General features: G+C 40.4%; 1 protein-coding gene across 9 annotated transcripts in view; it reads right to left on the bottom strand.

Annotated features, from left to right (window-relative positions):
• SIK3 (SIK family kinase 3) overlaps positions 1 to 20,264 on the bottom strand; it is a 258,205-nt gene that overhangs the window by 50,983 nt on the left and 186,958 nt on the right. For all 9 annotated transcript variants that reach the window (XM_033205496.1, XM_033205500.1, XM_033205498.1 and 6 more), the window contains 2 exons: positions 4,363 to 4,487; positions 3,437 to 3,560 (listed from right to left, as the gene is read on the bottom strand). In XM_033205496.1, coding sequence (XP_033061387.1) covers positions 3,437 to 3,560; positions 4,363 to 4,487 — 249 coding nt within the window. The remainder of the gene's footprint in view (positions 1 to 3,436; positions 3,561 to 4,362; positions 4,488 to 20,264) is intronic.

Consider the following 20,264-nt stretch of genomic DNA (forward strand, 5'->3'; position numbering starts at 1 on the left):
GTGGTACCCACAGGCAATGAAATATTATTCCGTGCTAAAAAGAAACTGGCTCTCAAGTCATGAAGAGACATGGAGGAACCTTATTGCATATTACTATTTGAAAAACACCAATCTGAAAAGGCTACATGCTGTATGCTTCCAACCATATGACATTCTGGAAAAGGAAAAACTTGTGGAGACAGTGAAAGGATCAGTGGTTGCAGGGGGTTAGGGAGACATGGATAAACAGGCAGACAGAGCACAGAGGATTTGGGGGGAAGTGAAACAATTTTATATGATATTATAGTGGTGAAAACATGTCACTATACATTCGTCAAAACCCACAGAATGTATAACACTGAGAGAAAACCCTAATGTAAGCTGTGGACTTTGGGTGGTAATCTGTCCATGCATGTTCATCGATTGTTAACAAATGTACCACTCTGGTGGGGCACATTTGATAATAACAGGGGCCGGCAGGGGAGGTAGGGAACACAGCACAGAGGGTACATGGAAACTGTGTACCTTCCACTCAATATTGCTGTGAATCTAAAAGTGCTCTAAAATATAATTAAAGAGGCAGGGTGCAATAGCTCACACCAGTAGTCCCAGCACTTTGGGAGATCAAGGCAGGCAGATCGCCTGACCTCAGGAGTTTGAGACCAGCCTGGACAACATGGCAAAACCCCATCTCTACCACAAAAAAAAAAAAAAAAATTAGGCGTAGTGGTGTGTGGTATGTGCCTGTAGCTCCAGCTACTTGGGAGGCTAAGGGAGGATCCCTTGAGCCTGGGAGGTCAAGCTGCAGTGAGCCATGATCACACTACTGCACTCCAACCCGAGCAACAGGGCAAGACCCAGTCTCAAAAAAGGAAGGAAGGGAGGAAGGGAGGGAGGGAGGGAGGGAGGGAGGGAGGAAGGGGAGAGGTGAAGTGTTAATCACTGCTGGGCAGTGATTAAGAAAAAGACTAAGGATATGCAGTTGATCAATAAGGAGATCACTGGTGACCCTGGGCAGAGCAATCAATACTGGATCACTTCTCTGCTTCCTTTTATAGTAAACTGGAAAGAGTGTGTCTACTGCCTTTGTCTATTTTCCTTCTATTCCTTTTTTGTTGCAACCACATGATTAAGCTTTTGCTCCTGTTTCTCTGCCAAAAGTGTACTTCAGAATCATTAATGATCTAGGAAGGCGAGGGTGTCGGGGGATAAAAAAGAAACAAAATCATTAATGATCTCCACATTTCTAAATGCAACATTCAGTTCTCGGTCCTCTTACCTGACTTGGCAGCAGCATTGATCCCCCACAGCTCCTCACTCCCTCCTCCCTCCTCCCACCTCCCGGGAACAGTTTCTTCACTTGTCTCCTAGGACAGCAGGCCCTCTGGCTTACCTCACCAACAACTCTTATGATCCCTCTTCACCTGCCTGTTCCCTAAATATCGGTATGTTCCAGAGTTTAATCCGTGGACCTCTTCTCTTCTCTGTAACCACTCTCTAAAAAGTGAGCTCATCTCATGGCTTTAACTATTATCTATACAATGGGGATTCCAAACATACATCCCCAACCCAGATCTCTCTCCTAAATGCAACTGCCTATTCAGTATCTCAACTCTGACGTCTAATGTGCACCTCAAACATGACATGTCTAAAACATCTCTCCAAAATGTAAGTATTATTCTCCAGTCATTCCCATCTCAGTTAGCAGTAAATCCATCCTTCCAGTTGCTCAGGACAGAAACTCTGGAGTCTTTCTTTCATATCAAATCTAACACTAAATGTTACTGGAGCCAAACTACCTGGTCAAATTCTACTTCAGTCACTTGGAAGCTGTGTTATCTTGGGAAAATTGCCTAATCTCTCCTGGCTTCAGTTTTATCACCAGTAAAATAGAGACAATAATCTTATGTATCTCATAGGTTGTTAAAATAATTAAGTGAGTTAATGCTTGCGAAGTGCTTTGAACAGTGGCTGCCACACATGGTATGTAGCATCTCTTGAATCTGATCACTTCTTACCATCTCCACCTTGACACCCCAGACTGGGAACCAGCCACCAACATCTCTCATCTGGACTACTGTAAAAGTCTCCTCCTAAATGGTGTCTCTCCTTCAGCCTTTGTACCTTTCAGCCTACTGGCAACACAGCAGCCAAAGTGATCTTTTTTAAGCAAAAGTCACTGCAAAATTTTTCAGCTTTTTTGTACGTTTGAAATTTTTCATCATAAAATTTGGAAAAAACAAAAGTCAGATTACATCACTCCTGTCAAAACCCTCCAATCCTGTACACTTCAGTCAGAGGAAAATCTAAAGTCTTTATACTAACTAGGCCCTAAAATTAAGTTCCCTCTTACCTCTCTGACCTTATCTCTCTTCCTCATCTCTCATCGCTCCTTCCTTCCAGGCACGCAGGCCTCCTTCCCGTTCCTTCCCATGCAGCCATGCTCCCTCCCCTTGGCCTCTGCGCTGATCCCTCAACAGCTGGGGGGTGCTCTTCCCCGGACTGTACAGCATTCACCCTCACCTTCTTTCAGGCTTTGCTGAAAGGTCACTTCCTCCACCAACCACTATCCTAACTCCTTCTCTATTTTACTTTTCTCACAGCATTTAGCATCATCTTCTATACTATGAAGTTATCAGTTCGAAGGAGACAAGTTAAATCTACTCCAAGGTTCACCTCTTTGTTCTAAAATGCAATTACCATGGGCTTCTACTTTGTTGTCAACCCAGTAGACATATGTTCTTCCTTAAAATGAAAACAGATGATTAAGCAAAACTAATGGCTTTTTGCATTGTCTCTAAAATGTTCCCTTCTTATGTGCAAATAAATGGTGATAAAATACTGTTAATTCTGGGTCTCTTGTATCTATTTTCAGTGTTAAATTTTTCCAAGACCTGCCTACCTTACTGCCCACTTATTAAATAAATTTTTTAAAATTTGATTCTGAAGGACAAAGAGCACAGAAATAGGAAATGAAGCAGTGGCAAGACTAAGATGCAAAGCCTACTTTATCCTTGGCATTTAAAACCACATTGCAATGAGAACCCAGTGAGCGGAAATACCCTGGAAAAGGGTAGAAAGACAGAAGTGAAACAAAAACATTTACTGCATTACTGCTATGCCATGGGCCTACTGAGTCTTCACATACATTATCTCATTTAATCCTTACAGTAATAGCAGCCCTCACAAAACTCTCAGCCAATGTATAGATGAGGAAACTAAAGCTGAGACAGACTTAGGGCCCAGATCCAAACCCAGGCAGGGCTATCTGATGCCAAAACCTGTATGCTCTGTTTCTACAGAACCTTGCCTCCTGGAGGCATCAGGTCAGCAAGCTGGAGTTAAAAAAGATTGTAAGTGGGGCATTTATACTCCATCGCTAAATTCCTGGGATAGCTCCTCAGTGGGTCTAACTTTCATGAACTCATTCATAGCTGGGTGCTAGCGATTCCCTTACCTGTGGACATAAAAAATGGGATGCGGAACTTTCCACTCAGCACGCGGGCCCGCAGATTCTGCAGTGTGCTTCCATCAAACGGCAGGGCACCACACACAAGCACATAGAGGACAACTCCAAGGCTCTGCATCCCAAACAGACAGGATGTACAATTAATTGCATCAGGGGAAACAAACAAGACCACTGCAGTGTGTGTATGCAGATGATGGTGAGTCATGCATACGATTACGGAACACACTTCTTCTATCTTAGAACAGTTAACAATCTTCTTTGCTTCTAGGCATTAATTTAGGGTAACATCCGAATTTTTCTCAATACTCATTCGCCGGGGACAAGGTAAGTGGTCACAGTAGAAAGAATCTCTGTTCTTGGCAAGGGCCCCCATCCAAGCTGGCCCTTGGGGATGCAAAGGGGAAATTTGAAATCTGTGGCTCAGTCCACAAGGTAAGTATTGGAGAAAAGACTTTGCACAAGTAGGCAGGGTGCAGCGGCTCATGCCTATAATCCTAGCACTTTGGGAGGCCAAGGCGGGAGGATCACCTGAGGTCAGGAGTTTGAGACTAGCCTGGCCAACATGGTGAAACCCTGTCTCTACTAAAAATACAAAAATTAGCCAAGTGTGGTGGCGTGTGCCTGTGATCCCAGCTACTTGGGAGGCTGAGGCAGGAGAATCACTTGAACCTGGGAGGTCAAGGTTGCAGTGAGCCAAGATCGTGCTGCTGTTCTCCAGCCTGGATGACAGAGTGAGACTGTTCCACAAAAAAAAAAAAAAAAAAAAAAAAGACTGCACAGGAATTGGGACTTGAAAGAACAGGTGACCAGGATCTCAATTCATATGCATGATTATGCATCCTTCAGCATGTGAACAGCTGTCATCAACCAAGGGTAGCTAATGCTGTGGGGTATAAGAGAAGGCAATTACTCACCCAGATGTCCACTTTGGGCCCATCATATTCTTTTCCTTCAAAGAGTTCAGGTGCAGCATAGGGAGGGCTGCCACACCAGGTCTTCAGCAGCTGCCCAGGAGTGAAGAGGTTACTGAAACCAAAATCTAGAAAGACAAATGGACATAATTCATATTATTGTTAACCTTTCTATTGTAACTGAGCAAACACTAGTCTCTAGTTACTAAAGATTCCCAATCATTAAGTCTGAATATTAAATGCAAAAAGAGAACATTTAGAAACCACATAGCTAGACACTTAAAACAATAATAGTGAAACAGAGATACAGATGAGCTGAAATACAAAGACAAACATGATCAGTTTATGTCAGCAGAAATAGTCCTGCTCCCTTTGTAAACCTAGGCAGAATAAAGCGAGTGGTACTTGTTCCTTTAAGAATGCAAATGGGGCCGGGCGCGGTGGCTCACGCCTGTAACCCCATCACTTTGGGAGGCCGAGGTGGGCAGATCATGAGGTCAGGAGATCATCCTCATCAATATGGTGAAACCCCGTCTCTACTAAAATACAAAAAATGAGCCGGGCGTAGTGGTGTGCACCTGTAGTCCCAGCTACTCGGGAGGCTGAGGCAGGGGAATTGCTTGAACTCAGGAGGCAGAGGTTGCAGTGAGTCGAGATGGTGCCACTGCACTCCAGCCTGGCGACAGAGTGAGACTCTGTCTCAAAATAAATAAATAAATAAAAGAATGCAAATGAAACTGGATGATGTTAAGAACACATTAGAATCAGGAAACACATGTAAGCCTACTCAGCTAGACCCAGAATTTTTATGTTATTTTTACTTCTTATGACAAACACATCTATGACCATTTAAACATTAGACAAAGTGACATTATTATAATTAAGTAGTTTATTCAAAAGGAAGAATATGCAACTTATTTACAAACTGAAGCAAGAATGCTTACATTTTAATTTTAACTCTCCTTGTGCTTCAATTTCTCTCCCTTATTCTCTCTCTTCTACTGCTGTAAGAGGCAGCAGATGGGAGGCAGCAGGGATGAGTCTTTGGGAGCTACAGTAAGACAATGAGCAAGGATGGCCGGCCAAAGAATTGAGCTTTGGTGTAGAAATGCTTTTATGTATGTATGTATGTATACCCATGTGACAGGCTAGAAATCCTTCACGCCCCAGGGACACCATGCTCCCTGCAATCCCAGCATCTGAAAATGTTAAGCACCCATCTACTCTCTGAAACTCGTCCCTCTCTTTTCTGGTTTTACTCCTATTGACAACTCTCCCTTTGCTGTTTGCTTTCCTTCTTTCTACCTTCTACAGAAGGTGTTTTTCACCAGGCTCTGCTGATTTTAACTGCCTCTCCTTGCTCTGTTTTCTCAGGGCTCTTTTAATCTCACCACTTCTACCAGCATTTGTTTGGGGATAATTCCCCAAATTTATATGTCTGGCCCTGGTACCACTCTTAAGTTCCTGGCATGAATCCCCAATACTTGCTTGGGAAGAAGTACCTCAAACCCACTATTTTCCAGAGTCATACCTGCGCTTTCAGTGCTTCTACCCTCATTAGTGACATCGCCACCTGTGTTACTAGAAACACTGGAGTCATCTTCAAGTCCTTTCTCCCTCTTGCTTCCCATTTCAAGCTGGTAATAAAACTCTTACTGCTTCAACTCCATGTGTCTTGAATCCACCTCCTCTTTTCTATTTCCTCTTCTACCACTGTAGTTCATACTCTTACCATCCCTAGGTTAGAGTGATGCTACTGCTTACTTCCTATTTTCCCCTAAGCCATCCTTTCATAGCACAAAGTTACACAAACCAGATCCTGTTACCTCCTCGCTCAAAAACATGGGCTGGCTCCCTTCTGCTTACAGAACAGTCTTCATCTCAGCACTGTCATTTAAGGTCCTTCACAACCCAGCTCCATCCCATCTTTCCTATTTATCCCTGGCCATGCTAGTCACTAGACTATTCACATCCTGTGTTTACGTGCCTTCCATATGCTATTTCCTCTCTGTGCCATGCCTTTTCCTTTCTTTTCCATCTTTAATGTATCACTCATTTTCAAGGCCCAGTCAAATATGACTTCCTGTATGAAGGCTTAACTGATTTAAACCAGAAAACACCATGTCAATGGCCTCCTCCTCCGTGCTTCCACAGCCTTTTGTTTATGCCTCTATATCCCATTAGTGCTCTGTCACACACACACACACATATATATATATATATATATATTTTTTTTTTTTTTGAGATGGAGTTTCACTCTTGTTGCCCAGGCTGGAGTACAATGGCGCGATCTTGGCTCACCACAACCTCCACCTCCCAGGTTCAAGCGATTCTCCTGCCTCAGCCTCCCAAGTAGCTGGAATTACAGGTATGTGCCACCACGTCTGGCTAATTTTTTGTATTTTTAGTAGAAACAGGGTTTCTCCATGTTGGTCAGGCTGGTCTCGAACTCCCAACCTCAGGTGATCCACCCACTCGGCCTCCCAAAGTGCTGGGATTACAGGTGTGAGCCACTGCGCCCGGCCTCTGCCTTATATTATACTTAATTGTATTGTGTGTTTATACCCTCCACTAATTAGTAAATCAAGGAGATATTTACCCTAGTCACTACACAGTGGTTCTAATATATAGCAGAGACTCAAGAAAGGGTCACGAAATTAAACTGCAATAAAATCACTGGGCCAATCCTCTCATCACCTCCTGACTCCTGGAGACTTCTCAAACTGACAATGGCAGCTGGCCAGCAACGAGAGCCTCTGCCTCCTAGCTGTCCCTCCCAAGGTTCTAAAATTAACTTAATGATCATAAGGGGTGTGGCAGTCAGGACCACAAATAGAATCATTATAGCTTCTTCTATGAGAAGATGAATACCCTCATTCATTTAATGGAAATAAATAATACTTCTTCTGTGAAGTCCTCCTGGATCCCCTACAAGAAATGTCCCCTATCTACTCTGTACTTTCCCTTTATTATTTGAATACATATATAATGTATTCTTCTAGCTCCTGAAAAACACTCTCTCTTGTAAAGATCCACCCTCTCTCTCTAGTTCCTTAAGGACACCTTATTCTTCTCTCTTTCGCAGTATCTAACAGTGTTTAACACAGTGGGCACTTAATGTTGACTATGAACAAAACTGCATTTAACGCTCTACAACTAACCTACAACTTTTGAAACACTGTAACTTTCACTTACAAATTAAAGTCATACACACTGGTCACTGTTAAGATTTTTTCTTGGCAGAGTGGGGACAGGTTGCTAAAAATCCCAGCAACTGAGATTCAGCAAAGTTGATGTATCTGGGAATTATCCAGAAAGAAGTTCCTTAAGTTTGCAAAAATAGAAGAAAAAAGATCCTTGGGTTTGCAAAAACCTTCACCAGGTCCTTTTCCATGATCAGCCCTCCTCTTCTCCACAGTGCAGAGGAGAAATGCGAATATTTCTGTTCTGCCTGATGGGATTCTGGCATTGGAATGACTGGATAACAAATTCTAGAAGAATCATGGAGTCTTTTGTTTGTGTTTTCAATGGAGCATGCAACAGGCTAAGCAATGAATTTAAACCAGTAGAGTTTAAATTTTCCTATAAGCAGATAACATGTACAGATTTCTCATTTTGAACCACTAATGTTTAGTAACCTTTCTGGCATTTTACTTTGCCAGGGAGGTGAAGGCACAAACCTAATAGCGTGAGCTTGTTATTTTATCTATAAAACAGGAAATTGTTACAAAGAAAACAATATCAAAGGGAACCAGTTTCAGCAATGTCTGCAGGCTTAGACTGCTAATAGTTACAAGGATTTTATGAGAGAAAGAAGTATATGAGAATGAATGATATATTAGAGCCAGACAACTAGAGAGGGTCACATCTGCAGAAGCACCTGCTTCCACTATGTTACATCCAAACAGCTGGCTTCAACAGCTAGACCCAATGAGCAAACGCAAGATTTCTGTAAGATTCAACAACCACCAAATACTACTGGCTTGCTCTCATCTCCTATTATGCACCAAACAAAATCCTCTCGTCTCAGAAACCTGTCGAGAGGGCTCCTATAGTCATTCCAAGTATTGTTACTCCCAACTCTAAGGTGTACACTCAAGCAAAATCTTGCTACTCCCTGCCTACAAGACACCTTTTACCCCCCAGTTATGGGCAGATTCCTTGAGTTACTGAGCCTGCGGGATCCTAATTCTTTCTTTAAGGTACCAAACCTAACAGGATCTGATCCACTCTCCCTTTTCAATATACGTATTATTATAAATTGACGGTTTCATTGAAAGCATATGGCTGTCTTCTCTTCCCTACCAGTGGCTGTTTACTAGTATTTCACATTAATCTTCACTACTGCTATGCATCTTGTAAGTTAAAATTCTGGCTAATTTGCAGCCCATTCAGCTATAACATAACTTATTTTCTGAACATTTAAATTATCCATGTGGGAAAGCCTCAAATTATTACCATGTACTAAATCTGGAAGTCGTTTTGAAAATTCAGTGCCTTCCAATCAATACTTCTGGGACTGAATAACTGGGAAGGGAGAATACCTCCTCTTCATTCTCTTAGTTGCTTACCTTTGGGGACATTTTGCTACACATTTTAAGAGGAATGGAAGGAAAAAATACAGTTAAACTAGTTTATTTTAGGTTTTGTTGATAGTTTAGCAACGTACTAGGGGAATGCTGGGGTGTGTGGTAGGAAATGGAGGTGGGGAACAGATAGACATGGAATAGAATCACTAAGAGTTTTGCTGTTTTTAGTTATCTACATGTATAAACGACTGGAAAAAAAACTGAAAGATCATCCAAGTTGGAGGAAAAAAATTCTCATAACAAAAATTCAAGCAATGAGTAAAAAGGAATGAGGAAGAATTCTCACTGGCTTAAGTCAGAAATGCCAAAGAAAAAGGTAAAGAAAAACTTTTCTTTTTTTTTTTTTTTTTTTTGAGATGGAGTCTTACTCTGTTTCCCAGGCGGGAGTGCAGTGGCACAATCAGAGCTCACTAAAGCCTGTACCTCCTGGGCTCAAGCCATCTTCCTGCCTCAGCCTCCTAAATAGCTGGGACTATGGGCAAACACCACCATGCCTAGCTATTTTTAAAAAATGTTTGTAGTGATGGGGGTCTTGCTATGTTGTCCAGGCTGGTCTCAAATTCCTGGGCTCAAGCGATCCTCCCGCCTAGGCCTTCCTAAGCGTCGGGATTACAAGCAACAGCCACTGCCCCAAGCCAAGAAAAGCTTTAGAGCTTAAGTTTGATCTGAACTTGAACCTAGAAAACCATTTCTATTTAATAGGCTTGTTCATCTTATTTTGGCTCTGGAGCTGCTCTAATTCACAATGTCTTTCATCATTTACTAAAGCTTCTTATTCTTAATGTCTCTTTTATAAGTCTCTAAATAAGTTCCTCCATTTCCTTTACTCTATGTAACATGTATTTATGGAACTCTTCCAATAGGTATAGCAATGTGTTAGTTCTTTTAACAAACCAAAGGCATAAAAGATAGTTCTAGGGAAAGGCTCAAAGAAAGCAGAACTTGGTTGAATGGCCAGGATCTGGAGAGGCAATGAAGGAAGGTGGAAAGGGTGCTCTGAATGGCAGTCAGGAGGGAGCACGGCAAGGGTAGAACACTTAGAATAAACTTGCTAAGTTCAAGTGACAAGCAAGACACTGCCCTGGGTACAATAAAGGGTTTGTAGGGGCATATGGCAAGAAATAAAGAGTGCACAGTAGCATCAGGCCAGATAAAATACAGCTTCAAATGACAGAATGAAGACCTTGGACTTCATCCTGTGAACCGTTACTATTTTTTCTTTCCTTCTTTTTTCCCCCATATTTAAAAATTTTATTATACTTCAGATACAAAAAATGTGATTATGAATTTATTATAACCTTTGGCTCATGACACTCTCCATGCTCCACTCATTTACTGCTTTTATTTAAAGTGTTTTTTCCCTACAGCCTTGAGATAAGGAATAGGAAATATATTACTTCATATTTTTAATGTCTCTTTTATAAGTCTCTCATAAAATATTCTCTTACAAAATGTTCTTTCTTTTTAATTTTTAAAAATTTAAAATATAGAATAAAATAGAGACAGGGTCTTGCTATGTTGCCCAGGCTGGTCTTGAACTCCTGAGCTCAAATGATCCTCTCACCTCAGCCTCCCAAAGTGCTGGGATTGCAGGCATGAGCCACTGCACCTGGCCATAACGTATTTCTTATATTTCATATTCCATACAATTCACCCATTTAAAGTGTAATGCTCAGTGGCTTTAAGTACAGTCACAGAGTTGTGCAACCATTACCACAATCAATTTTAGAACATTTTCCACCTTGTAAGGAAAAGACAGTGAAAAAACAAAAGAAGAAATTTTAGAACATTTTCATCACCCCAAAAAGAAACACTGTACTAATTAGGAGTTACTCCACAACACCCTTCAAGTCTCTCACCAACTGCCCAGCCCTAGGCTTTCTACTTTCTGTCTCTATGGACTTGTCAATCTTGAACATTTCACATAAATGGATTCATACAATATATAAGCTTTAGTGTTTGGCTTCTTTCGCTGAGCATAATGTTTTGGAGGTTCATCCATGTGTCAGCACTTCAGTCTATTTTACTGCTGACTAACATCCATGGTATGGACATTCCACATTTCATTTATCCATTCATCGCCTGGTGAACATTCAGGTTGTTTCCATTTTGCAGTGACTACAAATAATACTGCTATGAACATTTACGTGAGTTTCTGTGTGGCCATATGATTTCATTTCTCTTGGATACATACCTGGGAGTGGAACTGCTGGGTCATATGGTAACTCTGTTTAACTCTTCAGGAAGGATCCAAACTGCTATCCAAAGTGGCTGTACCATTATACATCCCTACCAGCAATGTACAAGGATTTCAGTTTCTCCACATCTTTGCCAACACTTACTGTCTTTATTATTACTTATTAAATTGTTAATTCAGCTATCCCAGTGGATGTCAAATGGTATCTTACTGTGGTTTTCATTTATGTTTCCCTGGTGGCCAATAAGGTTGGGCATCTTTTTGTGTGCTTTTCAGTCACTTGTATACCTGCTTTGGAGAAATGTCTCTTAAAATCCTTTGCGCAGTTTAAAATTGGGTTATCTTATTATTGAGTTGTGAATGTTCCTTATACATTTTGTATACAAATCTCTTATTAGATATATGATTTGCAAATATTTTCTCCCATTCTGTGGATTTTCATTATCTTGATGATGTCCTTTGATGCACAAAAGTTTTAAATGTTGATGAGGTCCAATTTATCTGTATTTCCTTTTGTCACTTATGCTTTTGGTGTGAATATAAAGGAACAGTAAAACACAGTTCTTTCTGAAGAGGTTTGAGAGCCACTCTTACAGGCAATAAAGAGTTGCCAGAACTTCTGGAGCAGGCAGGTGATGTGGTAAAATAAACTGGAAAGCAAGATTAGGTTAGGTGTGAGGTGAATATTGAAGGCTGTGATCAGGTGAGATAGTGAAAATGAGAAAAACAATTCAAAAGATGTTTTGAAAAGAGTGGACAGTACTTGATAACAAACAGAATACATGGGATGAGAAAGAAGTAGTAGAGAATATGGCCCTGAAGTGTCTGAGCAGATGACAGACTTAAGCAAAGCAGAAGTTGGGAAGTTTGGGAAGAAAAAAAAATTACTTTTTCTTTAAAAAGTAATGACTTTTTAAAGTCCTTTTTAAAGTCCTGACTTTGAGAAGGTGATCAGAAATTTAAGTGAAGATATTCTGAGAAACTGAATTATAGTAATAAATGGATAAAATATTTTTGAAAAAAAAGTCGAGAAAAGGGAAGGATGAGAATTAAAGCTTCGAAAACACTCAGAGGTATTCCTATTCCCTAGGTGGAAGAATAGAAAGAGGATGCAGCAAAAAGGAGAGAGAAAGTGTGGTTAAAGGAAAAAAGTCAGGAAAATGTAACAAGGAAACTAAGAGAGGAGAAAAGCATTCCACAGAAGAAAAAGGTGGCTTACAGCATCCATATTCATCTCATTCAAGTGTTATGTAACTTTGATCTGAGAGAAAACAAATGATGACATAATTACTCTCGATGAGAAATAGTATCATTTTCCCCTCAGAATTTTTGTTTATTTGTTTGTTGTAAAGACAGCCTAAGTCACAGAAATGCACTACAAATATAATTCAGATCCATTTAGAGTTATCTAAAATGTCAAGCTGTGAATAAAATTAGGCATTTTTTACCAAGATTGATGACAACCAATAGATACTAATCCTAAGTTATATACAAATACATTCAGGGTACTTAGAAATGAAAGTCGTGGCCATGCAGGTGAGTGGCAAGAGCCCTGGAGGGAGCCAGGTATCCCGGGAAGACCTGGAATTGGACTGTCCTTGACTCATCTCTCCAGTGCAACACTTTTCCTATTTGTGCTGCACTGTGGAGTATTAAACAGACGTTTTTCAAAGGACTCTCTGTTGAGTGCTGTGCTAGAGCACCTTGTATTTATTATCTCATTGAGATGAGCATTATTTTTGTTTTATGCCTGAGACGTGAGGTTCAGAAGTTAAGTAACATTCCCAAGTACAAAGGTTAAAGAAAAGTTAGTACGAACCAGATCTAGCCTATAATGTCAGTTCTCAGTGCCCTCAAAGTCCAGGCCCACATTGTACTTTCAGCATCATGTATATGTTTATGTTTAAGTTCATGTACATCCCATAATTGTTTTTATTGAAATTTGCAAATTTGACAGGCAGTGTGGCTCACACCTGTAATCCCAGCACTTTGGGAGGCCAAGGTGGGTGGATCACCTGAGGTCAGGAGTTCAAGACCAGCGTGGCCAACATGGCAAAACCCTGTCTCTATTAAAAATACAAAAATTAGCCAGGTGTGGTGGTGGGTGCCTGAAATCCCAGCTACTCAGGAGGCTGAGGCAGGAGAATCGCTTGAACCCAGGAGGCCGAGGGTTGCACCAGAGCCAAAATTGCACCACTGCACTCTAGTACGGGTGACAAGAGCAAAACACTGTCTCAAAAAAAACAAAAAACAAAAAACTTGCAAACTCCTTAGTTATTACAGTTTACTGTTTTTCATTTTATTACTGACTGCCACCCTTTGCTCTGCTTATGTTAATTCCCAAAGACACATAATACTTCAGGAATACCGCGTCAAGTTTCTTTTAAAAACACGCATGGAAAAGAATGGCAGACACTGTATATCAATGGGAAAAGGATAAATTTCTCAATAAGTGGCACAGGAACAATTGGTTATTCATATGGAAAACAATTACATAGGCTGCCTACCTCATACTCTATCCCAAATTAATTCCAGGTGGATTATAGCCCTAATGTGAAAGGTACAACTATGAAATTTTTATTAAAACAAAAAAAATGAGATATCTTTATGGCCTCAGGGGATGGAAGAATTTCTCAAACAAGAAACAAAAAGTGCTAATCATAAAGGGAAAAGTGGTAAACTTGGTTACATTAAAATTATGCCAAAATTTATACACACGTTAAAGAGAATGAAGTGAGAAACCACAAAGTGAGGGAGGATATTTGTAACTTATAAAATACAGGACTCGGCTGGGCGTGGTGGCTTACTCCTATAATCCCAGCATTTTGGGAGGCCAAGATAGAAGGACTGCTTGAGCTCAGTAGTTTTAAGACCAGCCTGGGCAAATATAGGGAGACTTCGTACCTACAAAAACTAAACATAAATTAGCCAGGCATGGTGGTGTATGCCTGGGGTCCCAGCTACTCGAGAGGCTGAGGCAAGAGGATTGCTTGAGTCTGGGAAGTCGAGACTGCTGCGAGCTGTGATCATGCCACTGCACTGCAGCCTGGGTGACACAGTGAGACCCTGTCTCAACAACCAACCAACCAATCAATCAACCATTAAAAAAAAACACAAAAAAACAAAGGACTTGTATCCAGACTATCAAAAAGAAGCAAACTCCTATAAATCAATAAGACCAATAGAAAATACAGTATGGCCGGGCGCGGTGGCTCAAGCCTGTAATCCCAGCACTTTGGGAGGCCGAGACGGGCGGATCACAAGGTCAGGAGATCGAGACCATCCTGGCTAACACAGTGAAACCCCGTCTCTACTAAAAAAAAAAAAAAAATGCAAAAAAACTAGCCGGGCGAGGTGGCAGGCGCCTGTAGTCCCAGCTACTCGGGAGGCTGAGGCAGGAGAATGGCGTAAAACCCGGGAGGCGGAGCTTGCAGTGAGCTGAGATCTGGCCACTGCACTCCAGCCTGGGCGACAGAGCAAGACTCCGTCTCAAAAAAAAAAAAAAAAGAAAATACAGTAGAAAAATGAGCAAAAGACTATTGACAATGACAAAACATGGCCAAGAGACACAAAAGAAGCTCAATCTCATTATTAAAGAGAAACAATAAAAAATTAAAACCACAACAAGATAATCATTACACAGTTGCCAGATGGGCAAAAATTTAAAAGTAGATAATAATAAGCACTGGAGAGGACACAGAGCAAGTGGAACTCTCACACCTCCTGGAAACAGTTCAGCATTACCAAATAAAAACTAAACACACAAACCATAGGACCTAGCAATTTCACTTCTCAGTTTATACTCTTAAATGTTTAAGAATACACATTAATGTTTAAGAGTATACAGGATAAATGTTTAGGAACGTTCATTGCAGCTGTTAGTAAGTGCCCCAAACTGAAAGCAATAGGGGCTTTTGCTTTTAAAATAGCTATTAATAGGTACAATGGAAAAATAACTTCTGGTATATTCATCTCATGGAATACTATGTAGAAATAAAAATGAATAAATCACAGCTATACAAACATGGATAAATCTCACAGAATGTTGGATGAAACAGACAAAAAATAATATAATCGATACGATTCTATTCATGTATCATTCAAAACAAGCAAAACTATATTGTTTAAGGACGGACACACTACACATTGTATTCAATATAAATAGCATCCCTTGGAGCAAAACTCCTGAGTAATGCATTACATCAGTGGCAAAACTATTAAAAGAAAAAAAACACCTATAAAGTAGAGCACATAAGTGATTAACACAAAAGTAAAAAAAAATTTTTTCTCTTGGGGGAAGGATATGGTTGTGATGAAGTGTACAGTCTGGGCTGATGAAATTTTCTAGTTTTTTGACCTGAGTGCCAATTACTACACAGGTGTTTGCTTCTAGTGATTCCCTAAAGTGTATGCAGATGCTTGAAGAAAATTTGTGTATCTACATAATATTTCATAATAAATTAAAGATAAAAGAGAAAAGAATAGCTCCCTTTCCTCCTCCACTGCTATTTCTTGCCACTTGGAACCACTGCTCTGGGATCTAAGCTCCACAATCATTAGGGCTTTTGAGGGCAGAGATTTTCTCACCACTGATTTCCTAGGACCTAGCACAGTGCTGAGAGAAAGACAAAACACTCAATAAATATCTTGCAAACAACTTACTGATTAAGAACCGAGAGAGTGGGAGAAAGGGAAGAAGAGAGAGACAGTTTGAAATAGGAAATGAATGTATCAGAACTCAGAGTGTAGGAACTGGCAACTACTTGGTAAGACAGAGATCTCAACTGAAGTTTTTGTTGAAAATAGTGATCTTCACATACGAAGAAAAACTGTAATCTAGGAAGAATATAGACAATGATGATGTTTCTAGTTATTAAATATAATTTTAAAGGAGGAGTAAATATTTTAGTGATAGGTATAATCATTAACGCTAAAATGGCAATTAGGTATGAGTAATATGCTTATTAGTCACATGATTGAAAATATTAGTATTACTCCCACACTAATAACTATTTCTCAGTAACACATATTAGTAAGAGACAAAGCTAGTATACACTACATATAGTTCATTTAAAAATTCATTTTTGTCTATAATATCACTTGCTTCCTCAGTTCAAACAAGAGCTGTTAACAAAGAACACTAAAAAAAATTTGGTTTTCCTTCTTTTCCTTCAATATGTCCAACCTAAGGAAATTAGCAAATGAAAAATCACAGCTAGAAAAGAAGAAAAAAAAAACCTAGATAATATTTAAAAACCTGTATAACTGAAAGTTGACATGGTTTTAGTAATCTTTCAGATAATCTTAACTTTCCCCTCACTTTTCTTAAGAACCTATTTTTTTTTCTGATTATAATATTTAAGTTATTCAAATCCCAAAGGTAAGTAGCCAGTAAACACAAAGTGCCTCATCATCTCTCCAAAATCCCAGGCACTTTGTATTTGGTAACTATCTTCCTTTTTTTTTTTTTGTCTCGCTCTATCTCCTGGAGCGTAGTGGCGCGATCTTGGCTCACTGCAAGCTCCGCCTCCCGAGTAGCCGGGATTACAGGCGCCCGCCACCACGCCCGGCCAATTTTTTGCTTTTTTCGTAGAAACGGGGTTTCACCGTGTTAGCCAGGATGGTCTCGATCTCCTGACCTCGTGATCCGCCCGCCTCGGCCTCCCAAAGTGCTGGGATTACAGGCGTGAGCCACCGCGCCCGGCGGCAACTATCTTCTTTCACCATTCCAGAGCTAATATCGCTCTAAGGAACACTGAAGTGCTCCAGCTCAAGTCAGCCTGGGAAAGAGAAAGGGACAATGCCTGGGATCATTCCCGCTGGCTGGATTCCAGAGGACACAAAGTAAACTAGACTACCATAAGCTGAAGTTTAGTTCACATGGCTCAAGATGAAGAATGCTAGCAGGCCCTACACTGGGGAAATATAAAGGAAAAAAAAAAAACCTCAGAAGAATGACAACTTCAATATAAGTGAAAAACAAGAACAAAACAAAACATTAAAAACACAGAAACTTAAGGCAAAGAAACGATTCCGAGTACGTTCAAAAGGTTAAGTAAATACACTTTATAGTTTTAGAATGCTGTAATAAATGCCAAAGACAAAGTGAGGATCGTGCTAATACCAAGAATTGGTGAGATCATAAAACAATATGGGGCCCAGTGCAGTGACACACACCTATAGTTCCAGCTACTTGGGAAGCTGAGGCCAGATCCCTGGAGCCCAGGAGTTCAAGGCGCAGGGAACCATGATCACACCACTGCCCTCCAGCCTGGGTGACAGAGCGAGACCCTATCTTTTAAAACAAAACAAAACAAAAACAATATGGGGTAGATCAGGTAAATTATGGTACAGCTACTTGGTGTGCACTCATTAAAAATGATTAGGCCAGGTGCGATGACTCATGCCTGTAATCCCAGCACTTTGGGAGGCCGAGGCAGGTGGATCACCTGAGGTCAGGAGTTAGAGACCAGCCTGGTCAACATGGTGAAACACCATCTCTACTAAAAATACAAAATTAGCTGGGTGTGGTGGCACATGCCTGTAGTCCCAGCTACTTGGGAGGCTGAGACAGGAGAATTGCTTGAACCTGGGAGGTGGAGGCTGCAGTGACCCGAGATGGTGGCACTGCACTCCAGCCTGGGCAAGACAGAGCAAGACTCTGTCTCAAAAAAAAAAAAAAAGATGACTATATGGAGCAACATGGGAAATATAAACTTGTATATACACTGATTATAAGTATGAAAAACATGCATAGTAAAAAGACAAAAGGAAATGCATTCAAAATGTTAACAATGGTTTCAGAGGTGGGACTGCAGCTTGAATATATAAAAAGGTTTTGTTGCTGTTTAAATTTTCTGTAGTATGCTTACATTATAACTAAAATTTTTATTTTAAGTATAAAGACTTTAAGACATCATCTTGAACAATAAGAACAAAAACACTGAACAGTTAGTTTTACATAATTCTCAGGTACTGATGCCGATAAAATACTTGATGTCCCTTACTGCTTATTTACTGGCAATGGGAAAGATGTATGGCCTACAGATTCAACATTAAAATGATGAATATTCTGAAGAGTTACGAAAGAACAGGGAGAAACAGAAGAAGCTGGTTAAGATGGATATGCACAGCTACACAACAGAAGCCATATGAGTGGAGCGAAGTTGGTCTCTTCATGTGGCCATGGTCATTTATTTCTCCACTCACAAGTGGCTCTCAATATAATTTGTTAAGTTGCTTTCCAACCCCCAGCACCCTGGTTGGTTAGCCTTTGTCCGCAGGCTGAAATGGCAACTTAAATCCCTTTCTCTTAATACAGAGCAGGAGACTTTAATTCGAACCATATGACTGTCTTCTAGGATGGCTTAAATACCAGAGCTTACTATTAATTTTGAGACTTGGAATTCTTTGTTGAAGGTGAGATCAGGAACCTGGGGATATATAAGGTAGTGATAACTGATATCCCTAAAAATAAGTATATCATCAACTGGATATGTGTATGTGGTAAGGGAAAAGAGCAAAACAGGTGGCATTAATTTATAAATCAGGGCAACTGCAACAGGAAATTTTCTTATTTGGTCTACCTCTTTAGAGCAATGAACTTGACTTCTTCTTTGGTTAACCAAAGAACAATCCAAAGCAGATATAAACAGATTAGGCACAACTTCCCAGCCACTGCGAGTGTTCTCAGTGTCTCCTAAGGCAATACAGTACAGCTCTGAATGACAGCCAACCCTGCCTTCCAAGGGTAATTTGTGCTTCACTCCCTGCCATATAAGTAAACAGCTTGGAAGCGGGGAGCAGAGGGAAAAAGTGAAGTGGGAAGATATTTACTTATCCTAAATGAACAACCTCACCAAAAATCACTGTGACAAGATCCTTCATGTTTTCAAAGCTAAAAGCTTCTGAGGATTCACAATCCCAATACTGCATTTGCAATTAGAGACAAAGATGAAGACAGAAATAACTAGATCCTTGATTAATTTCCAATTATTAGAGATTTCTAATAATTATAAATGCTGTTGCTAGAAATGACTCAAAGAACCAAAGATTGAGACTGGTGTAGAACAGCATATAAATAGGATTTAGAATGTTCTGTTGACTATTAAAATGGAACATGACGCTAATAAGGAACTAAATCTGCTTTTCCTATATAATGTCACTGGCCAAACCATGTGACCTAAAGGCTTTATTTGAAATTGAACAAAACAAGAGTCAAGTGTGATTGTGGTAGTGATGAAGGATGGTTTCAAAGTTCTCAGAAGTCACAATATTAGTTCACTCTTAAAAACAGATCTTGGGAAGTCCTCAGTATTTAGTAATCACTTCAACCCCTGGCTGAACTTCCTCACTAGGAGCTAATAGAGAAGTAATGCCAAAAACTCCTCCCGACTCACAGCCTTAGCATATACACACAAGAGAAAATTCCTTCAAGGAAAAAAAAAATCAAGTAATCATCTTATTTGGGGGAAGATTTGGACCAGCATTAGATTGGCATTTCCAGTGAGTGATTTATGTTTTTTTTTTTTTTTTTTTTTTTGACGGAGTCTTGCTCTTTCACCCAGGCTGGAGCACAGTGACTCGATCTCGGCTCACTGCAAGCTCCACCTCCCGGGTTCACGCCATTCTCCTGCCTCAGCCTCCCGAGTAGCTGGGACTACAGGCGCACACCACCACGCCTGGCTACTTTTTTGTATTTTTAGTAGAGATGGGGTTTCACCGTGTTAGCCAGGATGGTCTCGATCTCCTGACCTTGTGATCCGCTCGCCTCGGCCTCCCAAAGTGCTAGGATTACAGACGTGAGCCACCACGCCTGGCCAGACTTATGTATTTTTATCCCAAAACACCTTAGCAGGTAGGATAGCTGAACTTAGCTATTTTAAATGAGGTAATAAACCAATCTTCTCCACTCTATTTATTCCAGATAGCAACATCCAACCCTTCTCATACAAACCCCCAAACACCTCCTCAATATAGGATCTTTGCATCAAACTCAGTTCTGACTAGATGTATAAAGGAAAGGATTATGAGACACTTTCTACAACACATGCAAACAGTACTCATTGGAATTCTTAAAAACATTAATGAGTATATCATAGTCATGATTTTAAAGAATA

This window comes from Trachypithecus francoisi, unplaced genomic scaffold, assembly GCF_009764315.1.
Source record: "Trachypithecus francoisi isolate TF-2019V2 unplaced genomic scaffold, Tfra_2.0 Lachesis_group8, whole genome shotgun sequence".
NCBI lineage: Eukaryota > Metazoa > Chordata > Mammalia > Primates > Cercopithecidae > Trachypithecus > Trachypithecus francoisi.